At 39.5% G+C, this 23,224-nt stretch overlaps 1 protein-coding gene across 2 annotated transcripts in view; it reads left to right on the top strand.

Annotated features, from left to right (window-relative positions):
• The window catches only part of F13a1 (coagulation factor XIII A chain), a 164,385-nt gene that overhangs the window by 42,346 nt on the left and 98,815 nt on the right, over positions 1-23,224 (top strand). For both annotated transcript variants that reach the window (XM_027948066.2, XM_027948065.2), the window contains exon 4: positions 9,102-9,353. In XM_027948066.2, the coding sequence (XP_027803867.2) occupies positions 9,102-9,353 (252 nt within the window). The remainder of the gene's footprint in view (positions 1-9,101; positions 9,354-23,224) is intronic.

Genomic DNA, 23,224 nt, shown 5'->3' with positions numbered 1-23,224 from the left:
GGTGTGGAATGGGAGGGGTGGGTTCCTGAGCCTTAATGAGATGACTTGTTTTGGGACATTTGTGTTTCTCTTAGTTGTTATCATCAATGACTTCTGGGTATTTCTAGTAGCTTCTTTTCTAGGGTGTTGTTTTGTTTTTATAGTTGGCAATCTGGTGTTTCTAAAAGCTTCCCAGAGACATATTCAGTCCTGGTCCCCCCCACACCCCATCCCCTCCTAAGAATTTTTGTTACAACACAGCCCACTTGCCTTTACGAGGCTACTGTGCTCATGCTTCCAGCCCTGTGGCATGCATCACACTGTCACCGTGGTACTTGAAGGGCCCGTTTGGAAATAGATTGATTATTTTGAACACGCTAGGTGCATCTTGGGAAAAACAAACGCATCAAGCGGAAAAATGAATTAACATCGTGAAATTTACCTTTCCATCTGGAGACATGATTTATCCCTGTGTTCCTTGGAGACGATGCACTTACGAGGATGCTCTATTAAAGGGCATCTGCCATTAGGATCAGAGCTCAGCTCAGAACATGTTTACGTACGAATGGAAAAAAAACCCTGGGGAAAAAAGTTGAGAGTGAGGAATTTTTGTTTCTGGTGAAGGGTTTGGAACGGACCATTGGTTTGCTGTGCAGGCATCTCAACCCAGAGGTGCTAAGGTCTCTGTGATGTTCTTAATGGGGCTTGACATTTACAGAGCTCAGCTGACATTTATTGAGCATCTACTCGATGCAAAGAAACATGACGTTCTATGAGACCCGTACAGATATATAAGAATAGGTATTTAGATCAGTTTAATAGGGAAATTATTCGAGGAATAACTAAGGAGAAAAGTTTTTGCTTGGCCTTTTCTGTTAATTAATTAAGATTTATGTGGCCAAAATTTTACTATTATCAAGTGTAACATATCAGAACAGACTTACAGCTGACATGCCCGAGAGATGGGACAAATGTGTATGTCCTGAGTTACTGACTTCTTTCTTGCAGGAACCAGTGATTGACAGGTGAGTCTTCCCTGTCGCTGGTCCTTACCCTCCTTGATGCTGAGTGGAACATCCTCCATGTTTTTCCAGGTTCTGGTAACAAGCAAGTTGGAGCAGTGCTATTCACAGCAATCTCCAGCCATTCTGACCACACCATGTGCTAATCAGTGACCTTCCCAAGACTGCCTGCCTGGGTCCTAATCACCACCTAGGACATTGTGTTTTTAACATAAGTGAGTCCAAAGTGTCAAAATAATTCATTTAAAAAATAATAAATTCCTCCAGTGGGTTCTACCTACTCAGAACTTTCCAGGTAGGGGGTCTCTAGACTGTGAAGTAAATGGTTGAAAGTAAATACCCCAAGGTTGCATAGATATTTGGGCTGTAGATATAGGTCTCTCTTATCTACCCCTTGAATGACCCTAATATGAAGAAGTCTCCACAAGTCTCAAGCCCAGCTAATCACAATTGGAAAAGAACAACATCTTATAAAATTAAATATTCTTATCCTCTTCCTCCAGTACCAGGTTGGGGGGATTAAGGTGGATGCCATCTCTATTCTCAGACTTAAATGCCAGTAGAGTGAATCTCTCACTAAAGGGACAAAGAGGCATCCAAATACAGGTGTATGGTTCAAGCAAAATTTGCCTTCAAAAGGTAGTCTTCTGGCCTCAAAACTAGTTTACAAATTAAATCCGCATTTGCACTAAGAGCATATGTTGACCTCTAGATCACTTGAGGAGACGGCAGCAATTGTAAATAAGTGTGAAATAACCATCTCCTTTCATATGTAGGAGCCCAGTTGCAAAGACAATAGAAAAAGAGTGAGAATCCTTTCTGGGACATTATATTTTCTGCTTCTCTTTTTCTTGCTCTGATTTTTCTTTTAATACCAAAGTTGTACAATTTGAGGGGGGAAAAAAAAGAAAGGTTTCTCCAGGCATTATTTACTTTTAGCCAACACATACCCTAGGTTGCCTGTGGAGGGCCCGTGCTCCATATTCTGATGGGGCCCAGATTAGGTTATGGGCAGCCATGGATGTTGACGGATGAGAGTTCCAAGTGAGGCCTGATCGTGATCTCGAAAACATGCTAGCTCCTGGGGGGTGAGAAGGGCTGTTTAGTGAATGAAATACTACTCTGTCACAACTTCCTCACTCACAACTCAATCATGGAAAATTCTTTCCCAGTGCCTGACGGCCCTGAAATCATTACACTCAGAATTAAACGTGGTGTAATGGATCCCCCAACAAGACCCCGAGGTGCTATTGACGTGTCGGATCTCACATTAATAATCAGCTTTTCCAAGCAGTGAATATAAAAAAGTCCTGCAAATACAGGTTCTTTTTTTTCCTCTCCTTTTGGAATTCATAGAGATATTCTGGATTTGCTTCCATATGCTGATCATGGCCCCATGGTCCCACCATAGTGACAGGGCGGCTCAACCTTCTCCCTCTGTCCTCCTTCAGTGACTGACATTACTTTAGAAATTTCCAATTCGCATCTGCCTTGGCCTGGAGACCCTCACACAAGTTGTCCTCTGCAGATCCATTTTCTCGTTGTCCAGACACTTACCACTGCCATACTTCTGACTTGGACGTCCATTCACCCCACTGAGAATCTTCTCACTGTCCTTTGTCTTATACTTCTTCAGATTTATAGCTTTTTTCTTCGGGTGGCTTCCTGTGTCTTCTCTATTTCCTTCCCGTATCCTCCACCTGACCCCATGAAGGCAGACTGTGGTCCAATTCCTGTCTCTACCTCTGCCCAATTATGTGACACCATGCCTGTGACACCCTTGCTGAGCCTCAGTTTTCCATCTATAAAATTGCCCCCACTGAGTTTGCATAGGGACCTCAGGAAGGGACCCTCCATTCTCATCAATCTCAGCACTAACAAGAATTTTTAGGGTCTCGGGGTTGAGCATTTTAGCTGTTAGTGGTAAAATCAATAAGGATTCCTCCTCAGAAGTCTCTGAGATTGTGAGGAATTTAACCAGCAGACTGTAAGAACCCTAAATGCTGTCTTAATAATGGTGCAGGTCTTTGTTATTAGCTTGGTAATATATTCTCTTTAGAAAGAGAAAATAGATTTTTATATTTTCTTTTTAAGCCCAGGTTTTAGACAGTTGGTATCTATAATAAATTATCCTTTAAATAAATAAAATATAATATCCTCTAAGGCATAGGTGGAAAAACTTTCACTGTAAGGTTCAGATAGTAAATATTTTAGGTATTGCAGACCATATGTCCTCTGTCACAATTACTTGACTCTGCTGTTGTAACACAATAATACACAAACAAATGAATTAACCGTGTTCTAATAAAACTGTAATAAAACTGTTACACATATACAGCACAAATTTTAATATCTCTGGTTGTATATAAAGTATGTTGACACCAATTCGTGTCTTCATACATGTACTTTGGATAATGATGTCTATCACATTCCACCATCCTTGTTAATAAGAATTGTAATGCATTCTGCGGTCATTTATTTTTTTAAAAAAATAAAAATAAAAAAAAGAAATTCACAAAACAACTCTTTATTAACTTGGATAAAAATAATAAAAGGAAATTTATTGGAAAAAAAAACTTTATTTGTACAAATAGGCAGCAAGCTAGAAAATGGTCTCTGGGTCATAGTTTGCTGAGCTCTCCTCAAAGGAATGACTGGTGGTTAAGAAGATCATGGATGACTCAAAAAATAGAAATTACAAATGGATGGCAGGTTCCAGGTGACTAATCCATGATGGTTCTGGAATAACTAAGCCTTATTTAGATAATAGTAAAATACATTACCTTATTAAATTCTCTTTCTCTCTTTTCTTTCTTTCATTCATTCTTTTTGTTGTTGTTGTTCTTTTCTTTTTTCTTTCCTATACAAGTTCTTCTAACATAGAAATCAGTAACTCAAGATTTTATGTATTTATTTATGTATTCATTCATTTATTTATTGGGGGAGGGTCTTGGGGATTTAACCCAGGGACTCTATCACTGAGCCACATGCCTAACCCTTTTTATTTCTTTTTTTATTTTGAGACAGGGTATCACTAAGTTGCTTAGGGCCTCACTGAGTTGCTGAGGCTGGCCTTGAACTTGTAATACTCCCACCTCAGCCTCCCGAGTTGCTGGATTTACAGGCATGTGTGACCACGCCCAGCTTAACTCAAGATTTTTAAATCTGTGATAAACTGGCCTTTTAAAGTAGATTTTGTTCTCCAGTCTATTGATAGTCAACGCACCCATCCTGGCTTCCCATTGCTGTTGCAGAGAAAATGAGTGAGAGGAATCAGAAAGTCTAAAAGAAATGGGGAAGGAACAATAATGTCCCTGTAGTAGGTGCCTCCCATCACAATTATCACCATTTCCATCTTACAGAATGGGTGAAGTTTTAGTTGACAGAGGAAGAATGCTTTGACCAATGTCACGTCTAGTGTTAGAGGGTTGAAAATTGCTTTCCTACTGGTCACAATCCTTGTCTCAACAAGAGTGACCAGTTTCCCCAGAGACACACATTTCTTCAGTCTCAGAGCCAGAGCGGAAAACATTACTTTTCTTCCTCCTATCTGTGCTTTCCAGTAACTGCTGAATTTAAAACACAAACACTAGATGTTCCTAATCAGCACCTGCTACAGACCAGACGCAAAGCTTTCGTCATGAAGTTTGTCTTGTCTTTCCTTTTCCAGAAGTAAACTGCAAACCATCAAGGAATAAGAAGTTCAGACAATTAAGTGATTTGCCCCAAATTGCACTAAGAGTTAACTGTGGAGCCAGAATTTGACATGGTTCTCACCAACTCCAAAGCATTTTCAACACAAATGACTTTCATAGAGCTTAGTATTTAAACTCCCAGACCCTCAAGCCAGACAGTCTGTGTTTCATTGTGAGTTTCACTGTATACCAACTGCATCATCTGGAACAACCTTTTTTTAAATAATTCCTTGTCTTGGTTTCCTGATTTGTCAAATTAGGATGGTGAAAATTGAATCCTTCTCATAGTTTGTTATAAGGAATACAGAGGAGACAGGGACATAATAAACACCACAAGCATTGTTTTCTTCTCTCTCTCTCTCTCTCTCTCTGGACTATAAGTTCTCATGGGATTGTTGGTCTGTTTTGCTTGTGTTATATCCTTAGAACTTAGAATGATGTCTAGCACATAATAGAAAATATTGCTACATAAATGAAAAATGTTCAAGCTAGTCTTTTAATGGTGTTATAACTGGATTCAATGCCAGTAAGAGTAGACACGACTCTTTTTGTTTTCCTGTGTTTTGGGTTCTTTTAAAAAATATTTTGGCATAATTTGGATTTTATAGGTGAAATTTAGTGTGTCTTTTAAGTCATACTTTGACATGTAATATAGGCTGAGTATCTTTTTTTATATTTTTTAACTTGTTCTTATTAGTTTTACATGATAGTAGGATGTATTTTGACATATTGTAACATATATGGAGTTTAACTTTAACATAAAATTCCAAAATCCAAAGTGCTCCAAAAATCCAAAATTCTCCAAACCTATTTAAGATCTTTCATGACACCACACATAGAAAATTTTACACCACGAAACATTGTTGCATCCAAAAAAATCTTTTGAATATTGTATAGAATTACCTTCAGTCTATATGTATACAGTAGGTAGAAAACATAAATGAGTTTCATGCTAGACTTGGTCCTATCTCTGATATATCTTTGTGTATATGCAAAATTAACAACAAAAAAACCTGGTCAGAAGCATTAAAGATAAAGGATAATCAAACTGTACAGGAAACCAGTGATTGTGTCAGTTCTTTCAATATTCTCACCCAACGTGAATGTTAGGATGAAGAGCAGCTCAGGTTTGAGCACATCTCAAGTACAAAGAGTATTTTCAGATACAGTCTTCTAGTTCTTTGCTATTCTCAAAGGTAGTTTTAAACCCCTTTCATTTCGTATTTTTTTTAAAATCTGTCTGTCATTACTAGATTTTATATTTTAAAGTTGATTATCATTCAACTTGTGACATTTTTTTTTTTAATACCGTGCACTCCAAACCCAAACCAGTATGTAGTGGCATCAGCTGCTGGGAGCACTGCAATAATTGAATTATGGGTCCCATTGATCTGACAAGATTGCCTGTACTGTCTACACTTCAACGCGGGGTGGGGGGTAGAGGGGGGAGGGGTGAGGCTCCAGAGAGCTACAAGCTCTCTGGGGAAAAGATCAACCACATCTCTGAGTCTAGCAAACACAAAGAGAAAGGCTAAACAGGAAAAGGGTGGACACAGTTGCCCTTGGAATAAACATGCTCTGGCCTGTGGGTTTATGCAGGGACTTCTGGAGGCTGAGTCCTATTTATCCCCAAGAGCCCTACTTGGCCCCTGTGGCACCTTGGCAAAAAATCATGATTAAGTCTTCATCAGATTTATGATGGGTATATATGATATTCATTCTGAATGGTGATTAACCGATACCCCTAACACATAGCAAAGCACTGGGGTTATCATGTTTCTCCCTGGTTTGCACTGTATAAATCATTATTTTCATTAAAATGAAGCAGGCTTATAGAATTGCACTGTAGTAACTTAGAGGACCACGTCCTCCTAAGAATGCTTTCCCTGTGACAATATGCCTACCAAAGGATCTTTTAAAGACCTCCATAATGAAAGAGACTAAAATGAAATGTTATTTATTTGTGGAATGCTTTGTAGGTTTTATGTAGCACTATTGAAGTGAGTAAGTTTTGCTCTTGAAGTTTCTGCTTACAACCAAAATAATTTGCAGACTTATCTTATTTGTATCTCTTTTCAAGGGGAATGAATCTATTATATTTTGAAAAGGTGTATTAATGAAAGATTTGCTGCAGTTTAAAGTAGCAAATGGATTTGATCATTCCTGCAAATTAGACTGTAAATGAAACCATAAGTTAATGAGTCAAATAATGCTGTTATGTTGACTTTGTAGACACAGTTCAGAAAACTACTAATAAAATTTAGCTTTAAGATTAAGACCACGAGGACTGGGTTGTAGCACAGTCATAGGGCACAGTCACAGGGCACTTGCCTAGTACTCTCAGTACCATGTATAAATAAATAAAATAGAGGTCCATTGACAACTAAAATAAATTGTTTTAAAAGCCTTTCTTTAAAAAAAAAGATTAAGACCATGAAAAAAAGAATCCCAAAATGGTGGTAATAAAGAAAAATAACATTTACCTTGAGATAGCTTATATATAAAACATGATGAGCCTGGAAATATGGTGAAATGACCTGATGCTTAATCTTTTATTGAAATAACAAGTGCTTGTTGTGTTTGAGAAATTATATGCAAAGCATTCACATTGTTCTATTATTTTGCCTTTCTATGGGATGGGTAGTATTATTGTCCTTATTTACTGATGAACACAAAGAGAAGAAAGTGGGGGTTTATAATGGTCAATTAATTTTCCAGAAGTTGCAAGGGTAAGATGTAGTCAAGCCAAGATTGAAACCCAGGTCATTTACCAGAAGTCTGAAATCTTAACCATTGCCCATGACGTAAGCCTAAATCATTAATGGGATTGGAAACCAGTATATAAAAATAAGTGTAAAGATGATTATATATGGATGCCCCACCAGCATATTCCTATTATAGGAAATATCATATCAAAGAAATTGTACTCAGAATCAACAAAAGTAATTTGCTTTATGAGCCCCCAAAGTAGAATTGTGTATTAATAGTACTTCTATCTAATAGACAATTGCAACTTTTTAGAAGGTAAAATTTTAGGGAACTGATAATCCCAAAGTCCCCTATAACTTTTGATCTTGCATCCAAATTGGTGTTTCTACAACTAGTTTGAATTCACTCTCTGACCACTGTGATAATTTGAGTAGAATTTGACCCCTTCCCCTCCAAAACTCAGGTAAAATTTAATCCCCATTGTGAGATATTAAAGGGTGGAAACCTAATCTGACTACATGCTTAGAGGTGGGGCCTCTGGGTAGGAATTAGGATTAGAGAAGATCATGAAGGTTGAGGTCCCCATGATGGAATACTGGTGACTTTATAAGAAGGGAAAGAGAGACCAGGACACATGAAGGGTTTGTGTCTCGCCACATGGTTTCTGAGCTGTCTCAGGTCTCTGCCAGTTAGAAGGCCCTTGACCTTAAACCAGAACACTGAGCCACACTAAACCTCTTTTCTTTATAAGTGAGCTAGTCTGTGGTATTGTATTATTAAGCAACAGAAAATTGACTAAGACACCAAAAGGAGTCTCTTTAAGTCTTTTTGTCCTTTTGTAAATAAAATAAATCTGAACTTCAAAGAAATTAAGAAAACTATTATTGTTAGGGGTCAGACAGATGAGGATGGGGGAGAATACAAGGTCAAGAGAAGAATTCTATAAAATGGGCTCACTGGGCTGACCCCCACATGCTTTCTTTTCCAAGAAGCGATTTACCTGCAGCCTTGCCTCAGTGGACAGGATATGTCACATTCTTTGGCAAACTACCTGTTAACTTAGGAGAAATCCAGGTCCAAGATAATGTCGAGGGGAAGAACACAGGAGACTTTCATGACCAGATCCTGAAACTCTGAGAGATCAGGATAGCTCCTCCTAATCATAAAATCTGTAAGAATGTATGGTTAAGAATCCAAATAGAACTGGTCAGCATGGGCCAAGGTGACACAGAATTGCCATGGCAGTGGGACTTGAAAGTCTGATGTCATCTTGCTGTCAGTCAAGTCAAGAGGTGGACTTGGGCAAGACTCTCTGGAAACTTCTTTGGTTTCCCCAATAAAACTGGAGTGTAAGAGAGGCACATCGTCCCTCTCCTCTGCAAGAGGACCCAGTCTCTCGCTTGAGAAGGTCCATTTCCCTTTGCCTGACCCTTCAATAGACTCATTCCTGTGACTCTGAGCAACTTGTCTGAAATCTTTCTGACTTGATCACAAGAATCAGGGTTTGAAGGGAGCCTCAGTTTCTTTGTAGGTCCCCAGCTCCAAGCTTGTTGATAGAAAAAATGAAATTCAAGCCCAAGCTTTAGGATTTCAAGCCCTAATGGAGTATTTCCCCCTTTGGACCCCAGAGTGAGAACAAAAATGGTTTGTGAACTCTGCTCCACACTCACACAGGTCCTCCTGCTCCTTCTCACAGGTCGCTACCCTCAGGAGAACAAGGGGACGTACATCCCAGTGCCCGTCGTGCCAGAGCTGCAGAAGGGAAAGTGGGGGGCCAAGGTCATCATGAACGAGGACAGGTCTGTCCGGCTGTCCATCCAGTCCTCCCCCGAGTGCATCGTGGGTAAATTCCGCATGTACGTGGCTATCTGGACCCCCTATGGCATACTCCGAACTCGCCGAAACCCGGAGACAGACACGTATATTCTCTTCAATCCTTGGTGTGAAGGTAAGGGGCAAAGGTTTCTTTTTCTCATTAAAAAAAAAAAAAGTCACCTATTTCCAATACATCGTCTTTGGAGACTTAGCAGGATTATTCTAGAGGATGTGACCCTTTCCTACATACACTGTTGTTCATGATTAAAAGAGAAAGATACTAAATTTGTTCTCCATGTTTGTGAGAATTAAAGCTGTATATGGAAAGGTATTGCTGCTAACACATTTATTCTAAGAATTAATTGAAGATTGCTTAATGTTGCGAGTTAGTTGTGGAACTATATGTTGATGATACAACATACAAGGCTGCTGTATGCTATTTCTGTAAACTCAATGGCTTATGCAACTTGACTTTCAAAACTAGAAGAATCCATGACTTTGTCTTCAAAACACAGAATGAAAGTCAACCATGTCCATAGTGGAATTAACTTCTTCATTTCCCTAATTCAACAACAGAAAGCCTAGACGATCACACAAACTTGTTTAGATGCCTGGTGGGTGCACATTTTGCAAATCTGTACCTTGTAGGTACAAACACATAGTTGTATTTTAATACACTTCTACTCGGTCTCTAATGCTATTTTGATTCTTCCTTTCTATCTACTGCAGAAGCTTAACCTAGTTACATTCAAATAAACTCAGTCAAATTCAGCAAGTTCTCTATCAATTCAATTTAAAAACCATGTCACACCCAGGATACTCTCCCCTATCCCATCTCTGCCCTCCCGTGCCTCCTCCGCTGTTCCCACGCTTCCTGTGGAGCTGACAGAGGCAAATGCCCCATGAAGGGGAGGGTCTACTTTTAAATCTTCAGCAACAAGGAAATGAAGCATAAAAACTGAGAGCAGGAGACTTTTTATATCATCCTACCTTATATGCATTGGGCTCCAATATTTTCCAAAAAGAAGTAATATTATTGTTGATTTTTTTAGAAAAAATAATTTTATTTGTTCCTTTAAGATATAAATGACAATAGAATGTATTTTGGCAAATATACATACATGGAGCATAACTTATTCTAATTAGGATCCCATTCTTGTGGTTCTACATAATGTGGAATAACCCTGGTCGTGTATTCAAATACAAGGCTGGGAAAGTTATGTCTGATTCATTCTACTGTCCATCCTATTACCCTCCTACCTCTCTTCCCTTAGTTCCCCTCTGTCTAATCCAATGGACCTCTATTATCCCCTTCCGCAACTTCCCTTGTTCTAGGTTTAGCTTCCACATATCAGAACATTCAGCCTTTGGTTTGGGGGGATTGGCTTATTTCACTAAGCATGATATTCTCTTTGTTTAAGAAAGCTTCATTTGTATCAGAGTTCATCTGAATTAGGTATAGATTAGTGGACAAAAATGTTTTCTACTCATGTAGAACATAAATCCAATGCTACTGACCTTTGAATGAGCTGGTCTGGTAGTGTTAGAAGATGGCATTGAGCTAATCCTATTCCCCCTGTTCACCCACCCTCCTCATCTGCTACCCAGCACTCCAGTCTATCTATAAGACTGATATTCAAAGTTGATACTAACTACGTATATTAACTGGACCATGTGAAGTTCAAAGGTGAATTTCTATTTTTATTAATGACAGGAACCAGGTACAAAGCATTTTGCAAATGATTGGTGCTAATGACACAGACGGGCAGTCGAATTATGTGAATCTGGGGAGAAGAAACAGACAGTGTATTGGGGAGTTATCTGCATCTAGCAAGGAAACATAGATAAAGGAAGAACTGAGAGATGGTATCAAGCCCTTGGAAACACCAGCATTCAGGAGTCCAGGAGAGGAATTGGCAAAGATGAGAAGAGACTGAGGTGGAGGAGTATGTAAGAAGCAACCTTTACCAAGAAAATTGTATTTTCCCTAGGTTCAATCCCTGATTGAAAAAAAAAAAAAAAACCTGCCTTGACCTTGACCTTTAATCATCTCCATGGTCAGCAGCTTCCAGAAAGTTTCTGCTCAGAAAGTTGCATAGACCCAGAAGTAAAGATGCTGTATACAGTGGAAGGACCTCCCTTGATATGTCTGTGCAGAGAAAGAATTGGAGGAAGGTGAGACTTCTATCAAAGAGACCAATCTGGAAGCTGTGGTCCAAGACCAATGTGGTCTATTAATAGACTGGACTACAGTGATGGCCATGGAGGTGAGAAGTCCCTTTTGGACTTAAAATAGAAATTACAGAGGAATTAAAGATGAAAGGTAAAGACAGATGAGTTGATAATAACTTTAGATGTCTGGTTTGGCCAACTGATTTGACGATAGTGCCATTTTCAGAGCTAGAAAGACTGGAGGAAAAGGAGGGAATATGCAGGCATGGAACTAAGAGATTGTTGTAAAATGTTAACTTTGGTGACATCTATGGGACATACAGGTGAAGATGCCAATAAGGGACATGAATAAGCAAATGTAGAACTCAAAGGAGATGGCTGAGCTAGTCGTGTAAACACGGGCACCATCAAGATCAAGTGTAACCCAAAACCGACTCGGTATTATAGGCAATTAGAGTCAAGACAGAGAAGTCAGCAAAGGAGGTTGAGAAGGAGCAGTCGGTGGGATACAAGAATATCCAAAGACCACAGAACAGATACATGGACTGATTGAAGAAGACCGTGATTAAATGTCAAATGAGGCTGTTGGGTTGAATTGAATAAGAAAAGAAGGTGGTCATATTTTGTGGAAATATGGGCATACCGGCAATCTTGAAAGGGCCATTTTACTGAAGCCAGGGGACAGACACCAGGTAGATGGGCATGGATTGCAGAATAAATGGAAGTGAGAAAGTAGTGATGGCAGGCATCACCACCTCCTTCAAGAAGGCCTTCTGCACAGCCTCCGTGTTGAGGTGAAGGTCAAAGAAGAATGTTTTAAAGACAGGAGAGAGAGAGTGTGTGATTTTATGGTGGTGGAGTTCACTGCCCAGAGGGGAACAGTGGCTCATAGCCTGTAAGTTGGTATCACCTGGGGAGCTTTAAGACCTCCTCTGCCTCAGTCCTCCTGCCCCATGCTGACATAATGACAGTTGGTCTGGGGCACAGCCTGGGCTTCTGGGCTTTTCAAAAACTCTTCTGGTGATGGTTGAGGTCAAGGTTGAAAAGCAAGGCTTTCAAAAGTGAGTTCTTGGCATGCATGACATTCAGGAATGGGTGAAGAGGTGGCCCCTCCACCCTTCCTTAAGGAAGGGGCACAGGAGGAGAGGGTAAAGATTCTCTAGATTCAGTGGAGGGAGCTTGTGATTCTCTTTCTCTCAGCGATGGGTAGAGCAAAGTCATTTGTTGAAAACAAGCTGCAAAGAGGAAGCTCAGGAGGCTTGATGGAGAAGACAGAGTAGAAGATGAGCTTATTACAGAAGCACAACAGGTGGCCTCCCTGCTCTCCAGAACACAGGGGAAAATGGACACAATCCCCTTCATTCCTTGGCCTGTGGAAGTCTAAATATTTCTGCCAATTCCTGGGTTATATCTGTCTCTGGGGCTATCTCTGTCTCTAGGAATTCTTTCACCCCACTGCTGACCCCAAATAAGATACTCAACCCTTCTTCAATATCAATGTCATTGGCAACAATCAAACCATCACACAAAATACCCACGAATGTCTAGACCTTAACTGACCTTACATAATTGTAAGAACTGGAAGGATTTTCTCAGTGGTTCTCAAAGCTAAAGGACATCCATATCACCTGTAGGATTTGCTAAGACAGATTCCTTTGCAGCACTCTTAGATTGAATAGGTCAGGGGACAGGCCTGTGAATTTGCATTTCCAACCAGTTTCCTCAGGCTACTAGAACCCCACTTAGAGAACTGTTGATTTACATAGTAATCACAAAATAATAATGACAAAACACAGGACACTACAATTTACTCTTCTTAAAATCCAATACCTCTTCTCCAACCTAATCCTGATCTCTCTCAACCTTACCACCTCTTCTCTCTCCCCCTATTGATGATGTTCCTTATTCTCCAAACTCCTTTCTGATTCTCTCCCAGGAGTAATGCAAAAGGGCTCATTTTTAAATATTGTTGTTTGGATTCCATCAATAATCATGTTTTTGGGGACTTCACACTTTTAGACAATTCCCTCCAGAAAAAGTCCAGTTTAAGAAGGAAACTTTTTATCTCCTTATCTTAATATACACTGATATCTCTCAAGGAATACTTATGAAGTGAGAGAAAGAATTCATCTTATTTCACTGTCTGTGTGCATTTCCAGCCTAGCACCCAAGGCATAACCCAAAAGAGAAGGACTATATGATGATCCCCACTAACACAGCCAAACACACAACTGCCCAGGAATCACCATGTTTTCTGCTTGTGTATACTAATGCATAACAAGGGCCCCATTGCGTAGCTGGAAAGTGGTTTGAAGGAGGAGTAGGGCCTTTGCCCAAGTGGAACATATAAAGAAGAAAGGGGAACAGTTCTCAGAAGTTGTCAACAGAGAGTCAGGAGGAGCAAGATGCTGGTGAGGTCCAAGTGGCAGCGGACACTGGGTTGAAAGTCACACCAGCACATTCAGCACTTAGAGAATGTTCAGCTCATTCCTGGGGGCCCTTCAGCCTGCTTTGCAGGCAATTTGTCCTCCTTAATCACTAAATCATTAATGGAGATCAATAGCAATACCACCCTGGTGAGGACAGAGCGGATGCAGGGACAATTATCGCATAGTCTTTAAGTTAATAGTGCTAACCAGGCTTTGGGTGCATTCTATGAGGGGGCCACAAAGGCAGCAGGAGTGAGTTGGGTGTTTATTGTGAATTCATTTTGTTCTTCTGACCATGTGGGAACTCTGAATTATTGAATGTGTTTCACCCTTTAAATGTCAAGTGTTTCCGTTTGCTAGTCTGGAATTACTGCTAGAGTGAGTTCTGCAGGGTGTGGATTTCTGGTGGCTTTGTCTAGCTCTCTAGAGGGGTCCTCGGTTATGTTTGGTTGGGTATCAGTTATCTTTGTGGGGTCTTCCTTCTCTTGCAACTTGTTCCCTCCACTTCATTCCCCATCATTTACCTCCTTCAACTTTTTATTCCTAGTATTTAACACAGTCCCTGGCACACACTAGATGTTCAACAAATATGTGCTGCATTTGATTCAGTAGTTCCAAGTTCATACATTTTGTGTTCCCCATACCCTGTCCTTCACACATTAGTGGCAAATCTCAGTCCTTGCCATCTTGAAAAAGAGTCAAAAACATATGGCGTGTTTGGGGGAGTATATTTGTAGGTGATGTGTAGGTAGATTTCTCTGTTAGCATCTAACATCCAGTTAGCATCTAGTGTTTCTAACTGGTTTAATTCAGGGTCAAGTTTACATTTTCTTTTAAACAAAGAAATCAATTTTGTTCAAAGTGAAAAAATGTAAATAAGTTTCCAATATCTTGAATGCTTTTAACAGACATTAGAGAAATATGATCAGATTGCATTTTGTTATTAAATTCATCCTTAGGCTCTTTGATTTGTAATTATATATGGTCTATTAGACTCCAGGACAGAATAATTTGCCAGGACTTGTATTCTCAGAGGAAGAATGACCTCTGATGGCGCCCCTTGAGCCCAGACCAGCATTCATACCCTCAAACTGGGGTTACTCATCCATCAATCCAAATATTGATGGTGTGTCTCCCCCATGGCCCTGACAGCACAATTATCCATGCAAAGCACAACAGTATTCCTTATTCATTCACAAATATTAAGAGTCAAGGCTTAATATAGCACTAGGGATATGGCAGTGAAAAAGACAGGCACAATTTTTACCCTAATAGAGCTGCTAACAAGGATTTTACAAGTGAGCTACATAAAAATCTAATTACAATTGTAAAAGGTACTAAAATAAGTCAGGACATAACAAGAACATAAAACAGGGGCCTCTGACCTAGTTGGGGAGCAGGGAAAAAACAATTGGTGTACCTTCCCCAGCCTCTAGAACAAAGCATGTGAACAGTAATAATCAAACAGTTATTTAACTGAACTTTAATAAATTTTCAAAACAGCTTATGTAAAACTTTTAATCCTTTATTTATTCAAGAATTCTGTTTAATAAAATGATTTAAACAGTAGTCTCCTCTTATCCATAGTTTTGAATGCTGAGGTTTCAGTTTCTCAAGGTCAACTGTGGTCCAAAAGTACTAAATGGAATATTTCAGAAATAAACAATTCCATAAGTTTTAAAGTTTCATGCCATTATGGGCAGTGTGATGAAATTCCACACTAACCAGTTCCATGCTGCCCTGGACATCATGAATCATTACTTTGTGCAGAGTATCCACACTATATATGTTACCCACCTTTAATTACTTAGTAGTACCTCAGTTATCAATAGACTGTCATTGTATTGTAGTGCTTGTGTTAAAGTAACCTTTATTTTACTTAATAATGGTCCCAAAGTACAAAGAATTATGATGCAAAGGAGGTAACAGGTCATAAAGCATGGAAAGACAGGCTAACTCTGGTACTATGTGGTAATGCTGCAGGACACACAGGAAAAAGAAAACATAGTGTGGGGATGGGGGTTGGATGCTATCCAAGGTTTCAGGCATCCACTGAGGGTCTTGAAACATATCATCTTCTATGGAAAATAAGGGAATGCTGAGTCACTTAGAGGCTCATTCATCTCCTGTCTAACAAGTGAGTGTCATCCAGTGTGGCACTGTAATCATCTAAAGGGACCCCAGAGAGCTCACAGTAAATATTCTTTACAAGAGACATATATGTGACTCCCTGGATCAAAGTACAAAGCTTTTTATAAGATGCTTCTGGAATAAGGAGGGTTGGAAGGGTCTAATGCAGAATCACCTTCATCTACTAATTCATGTGGCTTACCATTCTATGTGGAAGTTTTTATACTCTTCAAAGCATGCTCATAGTTTGTCTTCTAGCTTGTGTGTATTGGGAAACACAACCCTTATCTCATTCAGCCTTGTACAATGTGTAGCATGGAGTTGGTGCATAATGAATGTTTGCAGAACTGGATTGATAACCACCACTACAAGAGGCCAGGAGTGGATTAGTGGGCTCATATTTCAAGAAAGAAATCAGGCTCAGTAATGTCACATAAACTTCTCAAGGTCACACAGAAAAGTAGGAAACTGGTACATAAACTTGGGTATCCCGACTCCATCAGAGCAAGCTCTTTTAGTTTTTAAACAAAAGGCATTGATATCTGGCCTTGTGCAGGAAAAAGAAATAAGAAGCATAGGGCTAGTTGAGCAAATTCTGTGAGGATCTGTCCATGTTGGAAAGCCCTGCCCTTAAAAATAAATAAATAAATAAATAGAAACAAATGAAAACCAGGTTGATAGCTATAAGATAAAAAAAAAAATTTTCCTCTGAAAAAAAAGAAAAGAAATTAAAGCATGCCAGCAAGGGCACAGGCTCCCTTAGAGAATATGTGCTAAGTAAAGAAGTTCTGACATTTTCTTTGTAGAATTGCTTTATGAATAATAGTCTGCCTTCTGAAGATATCTAAACTAAAAAGTACTTAACCAGCAAAACTGCCAAATGAGCACCCCTCGAAGAAACTTCTCCGTCTGGCACACTCTATCACATCACGCAACATTCTTGCAAGGCATGCAGGGGTGCTCAGCTGCTGGGGAACCGCTTGCCTGTGATTTGTGGACTCATCACACCCTGGAGCTGATTGGGGACAAAGGCAAGGGCTCTGGAGTATCCCCATGTCAGGAAAGTGGTGGCTTTGGAATCTTCCAGAACAAAAAGCAATTAGACTCTGGAAATGCCATTTCTTAATGGGCCCCAGTGTTTCCCATCCCTGGCAGACAGGAAGTTATTCCTGATGTGCCTGAAACACTCACAGCCTGCTGGAAGTTGCCACCCCTTCCGATTTCCATGGAGATGGTGACACCAGCCTGGAGTCACATTTGTTCTGCAGATGAAACCACTCCCTCCAGGAGTGATTCCAGGCTCCCAGCATAGGTCTCCCCTCTTCCTTTGGTGATACCTGGCTTTTACACAAAGGGGAGGCAAGTCCAAGAGATGCCCCATCCCTTGTCCCTTCACTAGAAGACACCACAGTTGGCCTTCAAAGAGGCCAAACCATTATTCCTTGTGAAAGATTGGAGACAGAACCCAACGCTGACGTAAGTTGCCAGTCTCTCAGAAATGCCCCTCGTGATGGCCTCCCTGGCACCACAGGTTGATCCCAAAGCTCTTGTTTGCCAGGGGTGAGTCTAATGATGTCAGAAACAGGGCTTGCTTTAACTTTCAAAGAGCATGTAAATAGCAAAAGGAATTTCTCAGCTCAGGCCGTGATGAACGGCCCGCCTTCTCCCAAAGAGGCCCTGCAGGTACTAAAATCAATAGGTTCAACATTCATCTTTACGTGTTTGTTACAAATTCTTATTTCTCTAGGTGGAGAAGCCACTGGTCATTTCCAAGGGTGCCTGAAATCAGCCTTAGGAGTGAGTCCTGAAATTTTGCAGCTCACAGTTTTCTTTTTCTTTCTTTCTTTCTTTTAACTACTCCACTATTCCCACCAGAGGAGCAGTAAATTAAATGAGATCATCATTCTTTACTATTTGCCTCGTGCAAATTGTTCGTCACCCTGGAACGGGGGTTATTTACAAGGCACTTTGAAGGTCTGCTCTGGTGGAAGGGTCGCTCTGGGGAAGTGGATGGAGACGCTGTGTCCCCTCTGATGGAGCCCTGTGTAATCTGTTTTCCTCTTGAATTTTGTTGTGGTGATGATGGTCGTTTGCCAAATGTTACTTAGAAACCAAAATTCGTCATGGTCCATGGTGATTCCACTTCCGTTCTGTGATTATCTAATCCAAAATTCTCCACTCAAGTGTTTGAGAAGTGAAGTTCCCAGACCCCCCACACTTGTGCACAAGCAAACACACACACACACACACATGCACGCACCTACACACACCTACCATGAGTAGACCAAACTGTTGGGTTTCTAGAACATTCAGTTGTTAGTGTGTTTTCCTATTAGTGGAATCCTCCACTTTACTAAGTGGGAAACCAGTTGTCCTTGGAGCAACGACCTAATCTGAAACCAACCCAGAATTTTAAAACAAACAAAAACAACTCCAAAAAAGCCAACACCAAAATCTCCAGAGGCAAACGTTTTCCTATTTTTATTAGCCTTTCAAACTCAGGGACTTTTTTATTGTTTGGAGTTTCCATAGTGATGTACAAAAAAAAATTTTTTTTTTTCACCTGGCTCTGGACAACTATATTTTAAAGTGACAGATCTGAATAAAAACAGGGGAAGGAAAGCACTGCTTTCCACCTTCAATCTTATTTTAAAATCATACATAAATTTAAAATTAAAATTGAGGCTTCCCATTTGGCTTCCTTGCCTCGTTGAGGATTCATGATTATGCCTGCTCAGTTTGAGCTAAGATTTAATTCAGCTGCTGGAAGGAAAGGGGTGGCTGAGCATGGAACCACACACCTCTTCCTATTCATACTTTGCAAATTTATGACTTCCCATCAATAATAACCCAAAGCCCAAAAGTAAATCCTTCATTTTCTTGGACTTCTCTCTCCGTCTCTAAGCACCTGACACCATCTCCATCTCTCATTCTGGTAGCAAACATTTGCTGGTTTCCTACCATGTACCTGCTACTGTTGCTACCATTGTGCTGGGTGCTAGGGACACAGTAAACTGGTTCCAGCCAACCATCAAATCCTGGCTTCACCTCTCACTAGCAGTATGGCCTTAAGAAAGTCTCTCAACTCATCTCTGCCCCAGTCCCCTCATCTATAAAGTGGGGAAAAAATAATACTCTTCTCATAGGAACATCACATCACAAGTGAGGTCATTTATTTCTATACAGCATGTCAGAAGTTCCTAGCACATAGTGAAGACCAGCTACAAGCTTGTTTGATAAATAATGATTAAACAACCATCTCCATGCAGTAGGATGAGAATTACCCTCAACATCCTTCTGACACTAAGAGAATAAGGTTTAATTTGGCCTGTGCTGAAGAAAGTCCAGGGAGACTTAACGAGGGAGGAAAAGTTATGATGATACGATGATATTTATAAGCAAATTCGTTAAAAAAAAAAAGAGCATAGCCCTAGTGCTTTTCAAGAAAAATGAATCCATAAGAGTTGGACTTGTTAACCTCTTATTAAAAGATTGATTCACTTAAATGCAAACGCATTTCTAAAATAACTTTCTAAAATAACACTTTCTAATAATAAAAGAGTAATTAGAAACAATGAAAGCATAAAAAAGAACTCAGAGGCACCGACTGTTTCAGTCAGCTTTCAATTACTATTAAAAAAAATGCCTAAGATCATCACTTTGAAAAGAAAAAAAGGTCTATTTGGATCAATTTTAGAGATTTTAGTCAACGGTTCCTGGGCCCTGTTGCTTTGGACCTGTGGTGGCACCGTATATCATGGTGGGAGCCCATGGTAGAGAAAACTGTTTGAAGCAGAGAGACAGGAAAAGGCTGAGGACCCAATGTCCCCTTCAAGGGCACACCCTTGTGACCTAACTTCCTTCCACCTGGCCCCATGTCTTAAAGGTCCCACCCTTTTCCCGATAGCACCATGCTGGGGACCAACCCTTTAACACATGGGCCTTAGGAGGACATGTAAGATCCCAAGTATAGCACCACCTATAAGCATTTTGTTGTATTTCCATCTATTTAGTGTATTCTTGAATGGTTTTCATTTTAAATGGACAATTAAATACATTGTCCTTTTCAAATATATACACATGTAGACAGATATATGGTAAAGTTGAAATTTCCACTTTTACCAACATTCCAATCCTAGAGAATTCCAAGGAAAAACCAACTTTGTACCCAAGTTCCAGATACCTTGCTACAATGTCACATATCTGTGTTCATATATACACCTGTAGTGTTTGGATTTTTAACTGCAAATGGGATTTGGTTATTCTTGTTGCTCTGTGATTTCTCATACAATATGTCTTGGAAAGTTTTCTTTATATTAATACATACATATTATTTTGAATGACTGCTCAGGATGGTTGTATAATAACTGATTTAGCCCTGTATTGAAAACAAGATTTTCAGTGATTTAGACTTTATTTACAAGCATTCATTTACAGTCATTTTCACCATAGCATGCCCTGCTCTATTGAGTATTATAGGCATTTCCTACAAATGTGCTTCAGTAAAGTAGATAGTTAGAAATACCATTGCTTGGTCAAAGCGAATTCACATTTTAAATTTGCATAGATACTGCCAAATTGCCCTTTTAAAAGTCTTTACTACTTTAGAATAGGATCACAATATATAAAGTATCCATTTCTTCACACTCTCATTGGTATTAGGTGTTACCATTTGTTTTGATATTTGCCAACAGGGTGAGAAATCATGGTTATTTTGTAGCTATTTTAGTGAGTAGATCCATAATTATTAGTGTAGTGAATATCTTTTCATATATTTATTGAGGCTGTGTTTCTGAACCTCTTCTTCTCTGGGACATGTCACCTTAATACTCAATTTGAAAAAAAAACCCAGAAAATCAGTGTACAGTGATAAGCATTTATTTGGGGAACCTCGAGTTGAGCTACTCAGGACAGCTTGACTGTTGACTCTGCTTCATTCAGATGAGAGACTCTACCTCTTCTCTCTGCACACCTACAGAGGTGACCACCATCCTTGGACCACAGGGCTTGCCAGGGTATGTTTTTCTCATGGTGACAGCAGATTGTAAAAACACCCGCTCAGCTAGCAAGTACATGCAACCCTTGCACTTATCACTTCTACTAATGCCACATTAGCCATCGTAAGCCCAAACCAAGGGGGGAGAACTGCTAGTTACATGGCAAAGGCCATAAATATAGAAATGTATAAATCAGGGCCAAAAGCCCAATTTACCACTAGGCAAGTCCCCAGATTTTCTTCATTTTTTACCATTTTACTTTTTAAATATTTTTCCACATTGTTTCCTTCAGATAAACTTTTGAATTAAAATGCAGAGTTCTAAAACACTCAGAGTGCCAATGTAAAGTGGGTTTACATTGACCATGTAGACTAATCTGGGTAGAATTTATATGTTTGTAATATTGAATCTTCACCCAATTAGAAACTTTTTGGATGTTTTAATTTACTCTGATTATGCTCTTTGGCAAAATTTGTATTTATTACAAAAAATTTCCAAACAAACTCAAAAGTAGAAAAACAGTAGAATGTGTACTTATTTATAGATCTCCCAGAATCAGCAATTATTAGGATTTTACCACATTTGCTTTGTCTATCCTTTTCCCTTTAACTTTGTTTTAGTATTTTCAAGCAAATCCAAGTCCTCATGTTACTTTACCCCTAAGTATTTTATCACATATCTTTTTGAAAATATACATTTGTGTATGTATGTAGTTATGTGTATGTTTGTATGACCATGAATATTATGTAAGTGTGCATATATTACACCTGTACATGCATTTATGATATGTCTGTACACACATACATACACTGTCATGCACACACTATGACATTTTGATCAATGACAAATCACATGTACAACAGTGGTCACTCAAGATTGTACCATATACTGACATCTTGGCCATCTTAGTTTGTGTACATACACTTTATGATGCTTGCACATAATGAAATTGGCTAATGAGGCATCTCTTAGAATGCATCCCCTGCATTCAGTGATGCGCTACTGTATAATTATTACAGCTAATAAAATCAACAAGCGTTCTTTAGTATTATTTAATGACCAGTTCTTAATCAGATTTCTCCCGTGTGTAATGAATAACTTTTTACAGTTTCTTCGTTCAAATCAAGGCCTATAAATTAAACCTGGTTGCTAGGTCTCTTAAATCCTTTCTTCTAGAGCAACCTTCTTCATCTGCCTACCCCAACCCCCCACCACATACACCATGAACTCACTGAAACTGGGCCATGTCTCATGTACAACTGCACCTATTCTGAATTTTGCTGATTCTTGTCTGCTGGCATCATGAAATATGTCTGTCTAACCCCTGTGGCATTTTTGGCTAAGCAGTTAGATCTAGAGACCAGATCAGATTCAGCATCAAATATTTGGGAGGTGGGGAGAGCAAGACTTCTTCATAAGTGACACCATAGGCTTCCCAGGCACTTCCCAATCAAGAGACATATATGTCCAGATTTATCCATAGGGTCAGGTTTTATGAGTCTCATTTTACCATTGTGAAGTTCTCTTTTTGACGGATGGTTTCAGTTTGTTATTTTATTAGAAATTGTGAAATGGTGACATTCTAACTACCATTCCTTCTGCGAATTTATTAGCATCCATTCTTGGTCACCTTGGGTAAAATTCATATGCCCTCTCTGATTTTCAGTTTTCTAATGAAGAGTTGGTTCCTAGCACTCTACAAAGGTGACCAATGCATTTTTATTTATTTTTTCTTTTCTTTTTTTTAATTAGTTGCACATGACAATACAATGATCTTGACATATCATACATTTGAATCAAATGGGGTATAATTTCTCATTTTTCTGAGTGTACAGGTTGCAGAATCACATTGGTTATACAGACATGTATATAATACAGCAATACGAGTGTCTATTTTATTCTTCTGCCCTTCCTATCCCCCCTTCCCCTCCCCTCCCCTCCCCTCCCCTCCCATCACTTGCCAATGCATTTTTAAGTGATTACAAATATTAAAATGGTGAAATGCTTAACATGTTCTAATCCTTTGCAGTGACTATTATTTTGGATATGGGAATTTTTCCATCCTTTGCAAGTAAGAGTTTCTTTAAGTTGGGTTCTGACTCCTTTATCATGACCCTAGAATCCCTTCCTTGTCTTATGTCAGGAAGAAATGTTTCGGGAGAGGCTCCCATATTTCCTGACCCAGGCCTGTAAACCTATAGTGAGTGATTCTCTTAAGGAGCCCAGGTACCTATGAGTTGAGAGATGTCCCCAGCCTATGGCACTGTTGGGAGTTG

Source organism: Marmota flaviventris, chromosome 6 (assembly GCF_047511675.1).
Source record: "Marmota flaviventris isolate mMarFla1 chromosome 6, mMarFla1.hap1, whole genome shotgun sequence".
Lineage (NCBI taxonomy): Eukaryota > Metazoa > Chordata > Mammalia > Rodentia > Sciuridae > Marmota > Marmota flaviventris.
The sequence above is the reverse complement of the archived record's forward strand: the minus strand, read 5'-3'. Positions and strand labels throughout refer to the sequence as shown.